This window comes from Dermacentor albipictus, chromosome 9 (genome assembly GCF_038994185.2).
Source record: "Dermacentor albipictus isolate Rhodes 1998 colony chromosome 9, USDA_Dalb.pri_finalv2, whole genome shotgun sequence".
NCBI classification, from domain to species: domain Eukaryota; kingdom Metazoa; phylum Arthropoda; class Arachnida; order Ixodida; family Ixodidae; genus Dermacentor; species Dermacentor albipictus.
The window spans coordinates 22,916,412-22,930,292 of record NC_091829.1 but is presented as its reverse complement, the minus strand read 5'-3'; the positions used below and the strand labels follow the sequence as shown (position 1 = coordinate 22,930,292).

General features: G+C 47.8%; 1 protein-coding gene across 2 annotated transcripts; it reads left to right on the top strand.

The window, feature by feature from the left end:
- The first annotated feature begins 513 nt into the window (after positions 1-513).
- Positions 514-11,971, top strand: LOC135901955 (proline-rich protein 36-like). Of its 2 annotated transcripts, none has more exons than XM_065431801.2 (3): positions 514-773; positions 7,186-7,768; positions 10,248-11,971. In XM_065431801.2, the coding sequence occupies exons 1-3, from the start codon at positions 711-713 to the stop codon at positions 10,934-10,936; spliced, it is 1,335 nt and encodes a 444-aa protein (XP_065287873.1). In that variant the 5' UTR covers positions 514-710; the 3' UTR covers positions 10,937-11,971. The 2 variants fall into 2 exon arrangements, with proteins under 2 accessions (XP_065287873.1, XP_065287871.1); XM_065431799.2 differs by having other exon boundaries at positions 519-773; positions 10,245-11,971.
- The last annotated feature ends 1,910 nt before the right edge of the window (positions 11,972-13,881 follow it).

The following is a 13,881-nucleotide window of genomic DNA, read 5'->3' as shown; positions in this document are numbered from 1 at the left end:
ATGCAAATGGCGGAAATGCGTGCGAAGCAACCGAAAGAACACTTCCCAAGCGCGAATGTTGCCCTGACCTGGGCGAGGCGAACAGGAGAAAGTACGGGGGCACGGGGCGGCGGCCAGGCCAGCCAAGAAGGAATTAGACAAAAAAAGCAACAAAACAAAACGCGCTTGGGACGGTGGCACCATCTATGGGGTTTAGTAGACGGCTTTACCGCCCTTTGTGCTCCTTAATCTTGAAAATACATTAACTTTCTCCACAGTAAAGCTTGTGCAAAATTCAGCTGTTGCAGCCTCATGAACTTGTTTCAGGCCTCGCTCGGAAATAATAATTATGCTCTGTTAGTGTGCGGAAAAATTTGCATAATTGCGTCCGCTGCGCCATGGCACGGTTTTCAACACAAGCACATGCGCGAGCCGAAGAGCTGGGAGCGCCAGTGTTTTAAGCGATGTTCTCCAGGCGGCGACAGGAACGCCTTTTTGCCGGGCTGTTTCCTGTCGGGCTCCCTCCGGCATAGATTTTCGGGGAGAGTCGGCGGGTAGTCGGCGGCGCCGCCGGAGAGGAGCGGCTTCGGAAGGCCGTGACGTCACTCGCGGCCCACCGATCCCAGCATGCTCAGTACACTGTGCATGTCCGCCATACTGTGCCAGTGGCTGGCGAGACGGTCACGGAGTTGGCCTGCTGGGTCGCTGCGAAGTTTTTGTTGTACGGCCTGATGCAGTGCTCGCCCTACGAAATTAAGGATAAGTTGTTGAAAGCATTAGACGAGGACAACAATGTAAGCCCCGCACGTTTCGTCCCTTCTTTTCATGTCTCTCCGAGCCGCGGTATGTGCAGCGTCGCCGCTGGCAGAGCCCCGGAAAGCCAGCCCCAGCGGTGCCTGGCCAAAACGCAAGCGTAACCTGCGGGCGGCTACTAAACACGGGTAGCGCAATACACGAGCGTTAGGCTTAGAGTCGATTTCGTGCCGTCGCTGGCGCGACCGGCAGTGGTCGGTGAGCTGGCTGCGGTGCATTGGCGTGTCCCGTTTGCCGTTGTGTCCTCGTTGGGCCGAGCGGCGCACCGCGGCTCGGCATCGCCGACAACGCGCCGGCGGCGGCAGTCATCGTCTCCGGTGTGCCGTTCTCGTCGGCCCTTGCAAACGTCACAAGTCATGCGCCGTAGATGCAGTCCGTGGCGGGTTTTACAACTAAAACGCTCTCCTTCTGGAGTCGCACGGGAGGTGTCTAAGCCTAACCGTCGTTTCATTCCGGCCCGTGATCGGCGGCTCGTGGACGCTTTGTTGGCATGAGGCGGTCCGGGGCTCTAGCAGCGCGTTTTCAGTCGATGTGACGGTGCGCTGGCAGGCACCCTTTCTTTGCACGCGTAGCGCGAGCCTTTCTCGCTTTTGTGCCTGCAACCCGCGTCTGGCGCCGGCGCGCTGCAAAAAAAAAAGTGCGTCTGTCACGCTCATTCGGCGGCCGGGTCTCTTTCGGGGTCTGCTGCATCGGATTTCCTTGTGGCGCATGGTTAGAACAGTGTCAGGCTTGCGCGCCCTGCCCGATGGCTACCGCCGAACTTGCGAGAGGCCCTGGTTATGTTTCCTGCACCGAGAATGCAACACGCTGTCCGTCTTCGTAACAGATTGCCGCGAACGCGCCGACTTTTTCACCGATCGTTGTCGTCGCCGTAGTTCACGTTGTTCTGAAGCTGCGTCTCTCTTTGGGCGACGTCGGCGCAAGCTGCATGTTCTGCATAAATTGCGCGCCGAAGCGTCCGCCACTGCCGCTTGCGTTTGAACACGCAGCACATTTGCAGCGTGCGACGTTTTGTGCACAGGCACTGCGGACAAATGTTTGCACCGGAGTATGCGCAAAGCTTGTCCATAAATGTTAACACTAAGTAAATCATTTCGCTTATTTTTTCTTTCTTTTCAATGTATCCGGTAGCGTGATGTGAATGCCCTCGATAGTGCCATCTAATTCGGTTTCGATGCCACATTACCTGCAGCGCTCGAAGTGTTTGATAATGCTATATTGTGGAAACAACTTACTGATTTAAGCGAATAGTAAAAGCTACCCAGTTACATAACGTATCAACGAGCTGTAGTAAAATTTTAAACTTAGACCATATAAAGCGTGGGGCTGCAGAATCGCCCCACTTTCTGTGGCAACTGTCACCACTGCAACATGATATTGCACAACCCATGAATGAGCATAGCCCATGTTTCCAAATTGTGTAAGGTTCATTATTCGAACAACACGCTTTAGATTATCTTGCTATGGCTCGGATTCTCTGAAAGAGGTCATTGCCTGCCTGGTTGTGAAAGGTTCCACCTTGGAAGAGGTTCTCATCCTTACTGTAGCTAATCTTTTTTCTTAATGCACATAGGGCAATGACATAGGACATACAGCAATGACCTTAAGGACTGATTGTTATTAAGCTCCCACTAAGCCTTGCCAACTGCATTTGTTTACCTAAGAGCAACAGTACCTTTTCTGTACCCTGGTTACAAAACAGCATGTGCTCAAACATCTGTCACATTAAACCTTAAAAAAAAAACATGGTGCAGCAAATGGGGGCAACTAACTTGCTTGTCAGAAGAATAGATGTTACGCTTTCTTTGAAGCACTAAAATGTGAGAAAAGCAGAAAGTGTCTGCAGGGTTTATCTGCTGAAGTTTATTAAATGGGCCTTCTGCTTAAGGAGGCAATACTCGAGCTGTTTACTTTTCCTCTGTGCAGTGATTTATGTACCTTCCATTGCTTGAAAGTAGCGCAATTTTTGTGTGTGTTGGATATGTTGTAAATGGTGTGTGGTGCTCACAACAATCTGTATCCAGAGAATTTCCTGGCCGTTACGTTCACTTTGTCCTTTGTGTGTGTTGTTTGCTGCTGGTTTGTTTTGATTACTTGTTAAATTGATGCATGCAAAAGACGGCGCTTTTCATAGAGTCATCCGTTGCAGTAGAAATGACGCTTCAGTTACAGCAGAAATGTTTCAAGTGGATGGTTGGAGTGATTGGAACTATGATCTCATGGTCTGTGGATTTCTAGCTTATAAACCTGTATTGAGGGTCATGGCTGCCCCTGGTGCTGATAGAATAGCAAGACATTACAATGCAGCACTTCAGAGCTCGGCAAGTTGCATAATTGATTGTAGCCTTATGATAACGGTGGGGTTAGTTGATCCAATGTACGGAGAAACATCTGTTTGAGACTTGGCTAGACGGTTTTTACTAAACATATCGGTATTCTTGATATTGCATGCAGCTCCACAGTGAAATTAGAATATAGCATATAGCTGATACATTTGGTTGTTTGCTCAGCCATAGCGTTCAGGTTGCCCATCTTACCTGGCATCTGTTTTTCTGCAGCCCAGCACAGGCAATGCACATGATATGCAGCATTCTTCAGATAATCACTTTTGCCCAAAGTACTTTACTGCCACCTGCTATAAACATCCTCAGCGTGCCCTCTTACCTGCCTCTTCTGCGTCCTTGTATATACATGGGCTGCTCTTTCTCCTCTTTGCCTCGTCGTTTGCCGATTGCTCCTGCGGCTTCCAACCTTGAGAACATCCTCAGGGCTGTACTGTTGCTTTTCCTGAGGATCGCATCATTTCTGTTTCAATCTTATTTCACTGCTCTCTTGTCAGTAGTTCCAGGACACTTCTCATGATTAGTGCAATTAGCATTCTTTGGGAATTTCGTGCATGTTTTGGTATGTCTGTACCTAGCCTCTTTCACTCCACTGGTCTAAGTACCCATGGTCTAATGGGTAGAGCATCTGGCTGCTGTGCTGTGGAAACGGTTCGAAACCAACCATCGGTCCAACTTGGGTCACTGTGTATGTGCAGTCTTCAACAAACCTCTTTCTCACCAACTTGGGACACTAGGTATGTGACACTGGGTATTAGCCGCTCTTCAGTGAACCGCTGTGACACCAGCTTTTGTCACTGGTTATCTGCCGCACTTCAGTCAGAAAAGGAAATCCTTTAGAATTTTGAGCCTACGTCATACATGCTCTCTTGTATACATAGACATACATACATGCATGCATGCATAATCTTCTCTGAATAGAAATTCAGGCATGTGACACAAGCGGACCTTGTGGTGGGTGGCAGCACTAGATTGCACAGCAGGTCCAGAAGGAAGCACAATAGGAGCCTTGTGGCAGTACCACTAATGTGAACAGTCATACTGAGATGGTTTCTGGCCTCATTTCTGTTGCTGTGACTGCAGGTGTTGGAGAGATTTGGCACATTGTAGTTGCTGTCGCTGAGGGAAGTAACGTGCGTTTGAGGAGCGTAGATGTTTTGGTGTTTTGATGAGATTGGGAAGCCTGTGGGCACGGGTTGGAGTCGGTTGGCTCAAAAGAGGGGTAATTGAACATTTCTGGGAGAGGCCTTTAGCCTATTGTCCACACAAAACAGGCTGACGATGAAATGCCTAGCATTCGTATATGTCAGAATAGCAACATGCCTTGGCACAATGGGGCATAAGGTGCATGAGTAGCCAGCACTGATGTATTGCGACAGCATGATTAACTGTCCTGCAGCTCTTCTTGCATTGAATTACTCTCTCCAATGGAAAAAAAAAACATGCTGGTTATGGTGCTGCAAGCAAGTTTATGGCAGCAGATGAGCGCATACAGTTTATAACTGCAGTAATAGTTATCTGCACTTTGGGTAAACTCAAGTGTCGGAGGGTGTCACTGCGGGCGCATCTCCACCAAGCGGTCTCTTGTAGATGAGCATGGAGTCGTAAGATTAGTGACATTTGGTTAGCGAAGGGAGCTAAGACCTTGTCGAGCCTATCCACTTCTAGTCTTCACTTCCTTTGGAAGGCAAGGAAATGGTCCTCCAAATGTTGGCTTTTTTATTGAATTGCTGTCAGTTGTGCATGAAAATATGTAAGTCTGGTTAGTGGTTAGTCAGCACGTTTTCTCAGGGCCCATGAAAATGCATCTTTTATATCATCCAGGCAACGTACTCTTGTGCACCCAGCTCCGAGATTTATTTGTCTAGCCTTCTAGTGCATTCTGCAGTATCTAATACAGATGTCACATAGACGAGAAGAAAGGGGATTAACCAAGGGGCACGATTTTTATTATTCATATCGTAAGAAGCCAGCAAACACTGAAAGCAAAGACAACACAAAGGAAATTACTTGTGCCTAATAAATGAAGTAAATAAACGATAAATTAATGGAAATGAAAGTGGATTAAAAAAACTAACTGCATGCTCGCTGACCTGGATAGGCAAAGCAGAAGGGTGGCTCTAAAGATTAATCTGCAGAAAACTAAAGTAATGATTAACAGTCTCGGAAGAGAACAGCAGTTTACGATAGGTAATGAGGCACTGGAAATACATCTACTTAGGGCAGCTAAAGACCGTGGATCCGGATCATGAGGCTGAAATAATCAGAAGAATAAGAATGGGCTGGGGTGCGTTTGGCAGGTATTCTCAGATCATGAACAGCAAGTTGCCATTATCCCTAAAGAAAAAACTGTATAACAGCTGTGTCTTACCAGTACGCACCTACAGTGCGAAAACCTGGACGCTTACGAAAAGGGTTCTGCTTAAATTGATGACGATGCAACAAACTACGGAAAGAAGACTGATGGGTGTAACGTTAAGGGATAAGAAAAGAGCAGATTTGGTGAGGGAACAAATGCGAGTTAATGACATCTTGGTCGAAATCAAGAAAAAGAAATGGGCATGAACAGGCCATGTAATGAGGAGGGAAGATAACCGGTGGTCATTAAGGGTTACGGACTGGATTCCAAGAGAAGGGAAGCGTAGCAGCAGGCAGCAGAAAGTTAGGTGGGCGAATGAGATTAAGAAGTTTGCAGGGACAACATGGCCACAATTAGTATGTGAGCGGGTAGTTGGAGAAGTATGTGAGAGGCCTTTGCCCTGCAGTGTGCATAACCAGGATGATGATGGTGGTGGTGGTATATACGATGAACGGGACCCGATTGCTGTTAAAGAATGCATTAGGCGTGCTTTGGGAGGTGGTTACTTAAGAAAACTCTCTCTCACTAAGTGTTATTTACGGGTGGCGCCCACCGAATAACCGTGTCCTACGGTACGCGGGAGCAGTATAGCAGGGTGCGGCAGAAAGTTAGATGGATGGATGAGATTAAGAAGTTTGCAGGGACAACATGGCCACAATTAGCACATGACCGGGGTAGTTGAAGTATGGGAGAGGCCTTTGCCTTGCAGTGGCCGTAGCCAGGCTGATGATGGTGCTCTACGAATTCAGCTACCGCGGCACCGTTTCCCCATACACTTTCTTGGGTATTCATGTTTCCTAGTAGAACAAGGGGAGTGTTAGCCAGCGCTACCACCCACAATGCGAAAGTTGTGGGATCGTTCCCCACCTGTGGCAAGTTGTTTTTCCATCCATTTTCGTTTCCATTAATTTAACGTTTATTTCATATATTAAGCACAAGTAATTTCCCCTATGTTCTCCTTGGTGTCAGTGTTTGTTGGCTTCTTGTGAGGTTTCACATAAGGCACCTTTTATTGGGACTGAACCTGATCAGGAGTGATCGCTATCAAATATGTGCACTTGACACCTGTACAACACAGCTATACGTAGATAAAATACCAGGCTGCCAGAATCACTTTAAGTGAAGCCTTGCCACTTATCATTAGGATGCTAAAAGTTACTGTGAGAGACAGTTGTCTCTTGCCTGAGGCGCACGCTGGTTTAGTGCAGACGCGTAATTCTCATAATGTAGGTGGCACTGATGACGAAGCACATTGAGGGTTTAATCATTCAGATGGACCTGCATGAAACTGCAGTAAGCAGGCTGCAGTGCAGGTATCTTTCGGTAAGATTCTGACTATGTTCATGAGTGGCTCAGTCACCATCACTAATAATTGTTGCTGTGTGCTCCAGCCGCGGGCACAGTAATTTCATAACCCTGTCTTCAAGAAGTGAAGCCAGCTATAAAATTGGCCCATGATCTTGGCTGTGAATTGGGACTGCTTTCATGGCTTCAGGTTGACCTTATTCTCCTAATTATTGGCCATGGCAGCCGCATTCCAGTGGGAGGCAAAATGCAAAGACTCTCATGTACCATGTATCGCCCATGCGTTAAAGAACCAGGATGTTGTGCCTCATAATCATACCCCAATTTTGGCACATAACACCCCAGAATTTGAATTTATTTTTTAACCATTGCTCACGTCTGCTGCAGGTGGTCGACATGGCTGCTGTCATCGAGGTCATTGGCTTGTTGGAGCGTACGCCCATTACCAAGGACACGCTGGAACGCACACGCCTTGGGAAGTACATCAATGAGCTGCGCAAGCGCACAAGCAATGACTCCCTGGCCCGGCGGGCAAAGGAGCTGGTGAAAAGCTGGCGACGCCTGCTGCCCTGTGACCCACAGCAGCAGACTCCTAATGGTGGAGGCCCGCCGGTTGTGGTTGTGGGGCCGGGTCCCGGTCCGGGCATTGGGCCCGGACCGGGACCCGGCCTACTGTCGGGCCCGCGTCGTAGTCCAAGCTGTTCAAGTGTCTCCAACAGCCCCGTGCCACCTTCGCTCCTGGCGGCCGCTGCAGCCGTGACCACGGCAGGCGCCGGCCCTGGCCTAGGACCTCGGCGCAACGGTGGCTTCAAGCCAGTCAGTCCTGCGTGCTGCCCATCGGCGCCGTGCTCCCCGGGCTCACCGCTTGCCCACCCGCACCCACGCAGCCCACCACCCTTGGAACCTGTCGCCAAGAACAATGTAGCCAACAAACGTCTCAGGAAATCTGCCGCCTCCACGGATGGACCAGGTAAGGGAGCACTGTCCCATGTCCTGAACCACATTGCTGCTTGAAGTGCCCTGTTTGGGGACAGACTCTGTGGAATACTTTTTTTCCTCACTGCTACATAATGACTGCCAGTAATCCCAATGAATTGGATGAAAGCGTTGCCTTGGATTGATGGCAATTGAGCCAGGGAAAGCATAGGGAAAGTTAACTGTTATTTTCGGTTGAAATGTAGAAATAGTCATTAAAAGGGAAATGAAAGTGGACAAAAAAAAATCTTGCTGCAGTTGGGAGCCAAAGCTTAACCTTCCGCATTATGCATGGTGTTTTACAATTAAGCTACAGTGGCTGGCCGTCATCATATCAGTCTTTCTTGGGTATTTGTTTACATTTACAAGATTAGTCCTGCGAGTGTTAGCCAGCACCACCTGCAGCCATGGCAGCGAGAGTGGAACGTCCTTGCGACTGCATGCATCGTATAGCATCTGAACTAAGAAGAAAGCAACTAGCCAATCAACACCTCGTATGCTACCTTGTGAAATCTAGGCTGCCAATGTGGAGGCCCTCGCTATGTAAGAATACTAAGGGGCACAAAAAGACAATCAAACAACACATACCATTTATTGGCCAATCAGCCTGTTTATATTAATGTGATAGATTCCTTTAGCAACTTTGTCCAGTTTGAGTGGACGATGGCCGTTCTCTTACAATGAAAACTGGAGAGGGTAGCACAAACGAGGAGGTGTGTGGAAGAGTCGAGAGATAAACTGCAGTCTTAACTACAAAGGCCAGAGCCCACAAGACTTTGCAAGACAGGGGTACTAGGGGTAGTGGGGCTTGGTACAGTTTGAAATGGGGTGCTGTGATTACAAGATATACTGTGCCATAGTATCATTTGGCAGCAGCGAACTTTGTGTGTCTGCTGATGTGTTCATAAAGTGTCGCGATTCACGGACGGCATGGGGATATGGAGCAAGTTATATAAGAAAACTGTATCGCCAACTCTGATAGTAATCTTCCATGGTGTCTGCCGCAATTGTTCTTGTGCTGCTCCGAGGTCTTCACGGTAAGCAGCTAGTTGAAACGAGGATTCTGAGCACTTGTTTTGTATCTGGCTTCTGATAGAACAAAGCAGCGCTCTGAGCATTTTGTTACAGTACATTGAAGTGCCTGCATGCAATACTTGCAATGTGGGGAGCGAGCTTGCACTGCTCTTATGCAGAATAGATTTTCTGGTATCTCTGTGCAATTTTGCACAAAGAGAAACCAGTTTGCGCGACATTTTGTAATGACTAAACTGGTCCATAGTACTTTTACTGAGGAACTGTTGAAGCCTGGTTTAAAGTTGACACTGCAGCTGATTGTAGTGTGCTTTGCGTTGTTCTCGCAGTCTCTGTGGGAAAAATTAAGACATTGAAATTTCATACTTTAAACTCTTGTAAAAACACTAGTTTTAATGCAGCGCTAAAGCTGAGAATACTCTTACTATGATGCTCTTCTTATGATACTCTATGATGCATTGTTCAGTGTTTTCAAAGTTGTGCTTTTCCATCTTAGCTTAACATTTTTGCATGCAACTGGCACTACTACTGGATGTGCTGCTTCTGACAGATTGGACATGTTTCAGGTGTAATTTATTTTCTTGCAAACAATCTTCCTGCTACATGCTCGTTTAGTCTGTCTGCCTTTTCGAAGTCGGTCGTGCTCACTTTTCAGCCTGCATCTGTTTAAGAAAACAAACTGGAGCATGCCTTACATGTTTAGGATAAGTCCACTAATAAACAGACTTGGAGAGATAGTTGGGTTGACCCTGCTTATTTAACCATGTGATCCATGGTCCTTTTTTCTTATCCCTTTTAATTCTGAATTTCACTTTCCTGTGTTCTGATATTAGCATATAATCAGCTCTCAGAAAGTACTGTTCAGATAGAAAAGGTGCCGGCAAGACTACATTCACCTGCTGAACATATGCACTCAGAGTGACTATTGCAGAGTACTACAATGACTTTTTTCTTAGTACACTCCACACCCAGTTTTAAGTCTGCTGGGGTCAATTTTTTCTCAATATAAAAACTACATATTGGTTTGCACGTACCTAACGCATAGTCTACAAAGATCAAATCTAAAGCTTCATGTATCTGTTGTGGAACTTTGGTGCCAATTATTGGCTGTTTGCTCTTCCTTTGAAGCACAATGTGTGAGTAATATTTTTGAAAAAGACTGCAACCAGTGCCAGTCCTCAGGTGTAGACCGTCACTTGCACGATGGCAGCAGTACAACCTTAGAATATGTGTAATGCTAGATACATGCTGAGCCTGCCAGGTTAGAGTGAGTCTGAAAACAAGGTTACTGAACTGTACTCCCCATATGGAGGCTGCAAAATGTGGCATTTTACCAATGTGTCTGTGTTGCACAGCTGAGCGTTCCCAGGGGGCATGCGTGTTGTCAGGGCTCTAGCCACATTTGTTACTGACTTGAGAATTGGCATTGTTTTTTCCAGCAGATAGCGCAAAGAAAGCAGCCTGGTCTCCGCCCAACGGTGTGCATCCGTGGGACCCCATCCCAAGTGGCAACTCTGCCTTCGAAAGCGTGCGCAGCCGCGTCGCTACCACCACCACCAGCACCACATCTCCGCGGCTGCCCAAGGTCAAGACTACGCAGCAGCTCATAGCTGACCTGAAAGCCAAGAGTGGGCTCAGCCTGGATGGCAACACAGCTGCGGCTGCCGCAGTTGCAGCTGCAGCCGCATCAGCCACACCTCCGCCCGCATCCTCGCGGCCGAAGCGGTCCGGAAACTACAGCCTCCTGGGCACGGACGACGAAACGAGCCGCACCAAGTCAGAGTTGATGGACCGCTTCCTAAAGTCATCGGTCCCCAACGGACCATCCTCTTCCTCACCCACGACTACCACCACCACTGCCAAGGGTGGAGCGCCAGGCGAGGTGGCGGCCATCTTGAGTGCCCTGCCCGAGATCGGGCCAGAAGTTGAGCTCGAAGAGGAGGAAGTCCCTGTAGTACCACTCGAAGTGACGCCCGAGGTTGAGGAACGCTTTGCGACACAGCAGTGGGAGTTTGTCAATGGAGTGTACGACCACGAGAGCCAGTGGCGGGGTTGGCACGAAGTGACCACGGGGCGCTCTTATGGGGGGGACCTTCTTCACATGTTGCCTTATGTAAATATAGACTGGTGACCCAGGGGTCGTCACGTAACGGGGGGAGCAAATATGGGGAGGCACATTCTTTTTGGCCTGTGATCTACGTGGTGGGTGCGTGCATGGTGCGCGTGCATTGCCTCCCCCTCCCCCTTTTTTTTAGTCATGAACTGTGCACGTGGACATGTGCTTCTGCCGCCACCACCCGGAGGCGTGGGAGTAAAGGGGAGGGTTTGCATAAAGCTGCTTTCCATTTTTTTATTATTATTATTATTATTTGTGGTGCCCTCTCTGGGATATAGACTAAGTTACTGTTAAATGTAAAAGGAAGAAGTTATTCAATGTCACAACAATTCCATTAATATATTGGGTATATAAAACTTGCCAGCGGAGAGTCGTTGGTTCACGCTTTTTTTTTGTGTGTGCATGCATGGCCTGCTGCTGCTGTGTTAAGCCCTCTCCTAAGCAGGTGTGTTGACTCATCATCGTCATGCTTTGTGAAATTTAGTGCCTGCCACTGCTTTCAGTTTTCCCTCAGGCATATGTTTTGGTGTAGAAAGAAGAAAAAAAAATATTGTGCACAGGTTGTATGTGGTTGCCAAGTGCCATTAAGCAGCAGTGCCATCGGGGTTTGTGCGTTGGCCCTGTGGCCTCTTCTGGTCCCAGGGAGGAGAGAGCGTTTGGGGGAAGGGGGACGTGTGTGTCGTGTATGTTGGGGAGACCTTTCGTGTCGGGCCGGTGGGGGCCGTTTGCCTGTTGGGGCCCCGCTGCCAGCTTCGACCATCAAGAAAGCCGTGCGTTGCCAGCATCACACCATCAAAAACGCCAGGGGAACAAGTGCCTCGCGATTGGCTCTTGACCTTGCCGGCATGTGTGCTTGGTTGCAAGGTGCAAAGGGAGTCTGTGCAAACACTCGTCGGGACTGCTTTTTTTAGCGTGGCAGTGTGTTTTGTAGTTATTCCTGTCGGAAGAAAAAGTGTGGATAGCCTGGGGGCTAAAACCAGGCACAAGTCTCTTTTTTTTTTTTTCCTAGGAAATAAAACTGCCATGTGTGCACATGGTCATGTTTCCGTAGTGAGTGCCAAGAATGTTCTTTCTACTGACGTGTCTGGCAGGTGTGCATGCTGTCGGCAGCTCCCTGAAGGGAACACCGAGGGTGCCCTGCACTGCTGTACGTCAGCTGCTGTGAAGTTGTGTACATCCCGTTTCAAGTATTCTGTTAGAACTAATGTCAGAGTCTGCAAGGCACACAAAAAGCTCACTTTATGCATCTTGATGGACCTCATAATGTGGTTTTCTCGCATTCTGCTTTGGCAGTACTGCTGCTGTGAGCTTGGGCACTACCGTTTCCAAAGCTATTTCATCCATAACTACGAGGGCTCACAGTAGCCTTGCCTTTGGCGACCACTGTGCTTGCTCGGACAGCCTGTTCAGCTACAAATAAGTAATCTATTGCAGAGTTACCGAGAATGTGACTTGTTAGTCCACAGATGCAGTCTTGTCTGCTCTTAGTCCTGCATATGATATAATGTCCACCGCAACAATTAATTGTACCAGTTGCTGTTTTGAACCATCGAAGCAGGAGGCACATAGCACTATGCTGTGTCCAGCAAAATGTATGACATAGCTGATGGACGGGTGTTCCTGCTGTTAGGAGCTCGTCAATTGTTGATCTTGGCATAGTCCTACAAAGAGTCACTAGAGGGTGCTAGTGTTTACGGGAGCTGAAAGTATGCTGTTCAGCCTGAACTGCCCTGGCTTCAAACGACCTTTACTTTACAAATTACAAAACAAAACAAATTACAATTACAAATTTACAATTACAATTACAAACTTTACAAATTACAAAACTCTAAATTGAATCACTCGTAATTATATATGCACGCAGATATTGTTGTCTTGCTATGTTTAGACAACTGTGCTTGAATATGTAGAAAAATAAAGCGCAAAAGCTCTCGCTACGACTTCTAAAGCCACAAGTGCAAAGATTAAACAGTCATGTGCTACCCATCGTTCCTGTGGTACCCGACAAATGGCAGCGCCAGTGTATTTAGTAAGGAGCTCTATGGCTGCTGACAGAGTAGATAAAATGTCACCCTTGAAATGGCACCATATCTTTAATGTAAATAGTATTCTTTGCCTACTTCAGCCGTTTTGAGCTCATCTATCTAGCCTCCTACACTGGCCTAGTGACCCAAGTTGTATACTTGCTTGACCCACTGGGTATGCTCGTTGTAGGGATGGCATTGTGGTGGTTTCATTGTTTATCATTCCACATTCGTGAACTTGCTTTCGTCATGCCTTCAACCGCAACCCAGCTTGGGCCACTAGGTATGGATTCGTGATAGTGATGCTGTCATGGTTGTCGTATCGTCGTGTTTCCAGCTTCGTCATCCTACTCTTGCCATGCTATCATCATTACACAGTCATGCATTTCTTGTCGCACCGCCATCGTGATGCTGTGTACGATTATTGTACCAACATCGTCACGCTGTCATTTTACCATCGCCACTCGGCAACTTCGTCTCATTGTCATTGTTGCAGTGACGTCAGTCTTTGTATGCCACTTGATTGCAGTCGTACTGCCACTATTCTTTTGTGACTATGCTACCCCTATCATGCTGTCCCTGCGATCCTTTGTACGACCGTGGTCATGCCATCACACCAGCTTCGTCATCCAACTCTCGCCAAGCCATTATCATCGTATAGGTTTCATGATACAGACGTTGTCAAGCCATCATTGTCATGTTGTCGTTTCACCATATTTATCACTTCGGTAATGTCATCGCACTGTCGTCCTAACACATTTGTCGATCCATCAACGTCGCTCCTTGTTCATCATTCTGACATAATCATGCTGTCGTCAGTCAATCTAGATTATGATGCCGTAGTTCTGTCCTCGTCCCCATCGTGTCGTCGTCAAACAGATGCTATCATGCATTCGTTGTCATACCATCGTCGTCATACAGTCATCTCATTTTCCT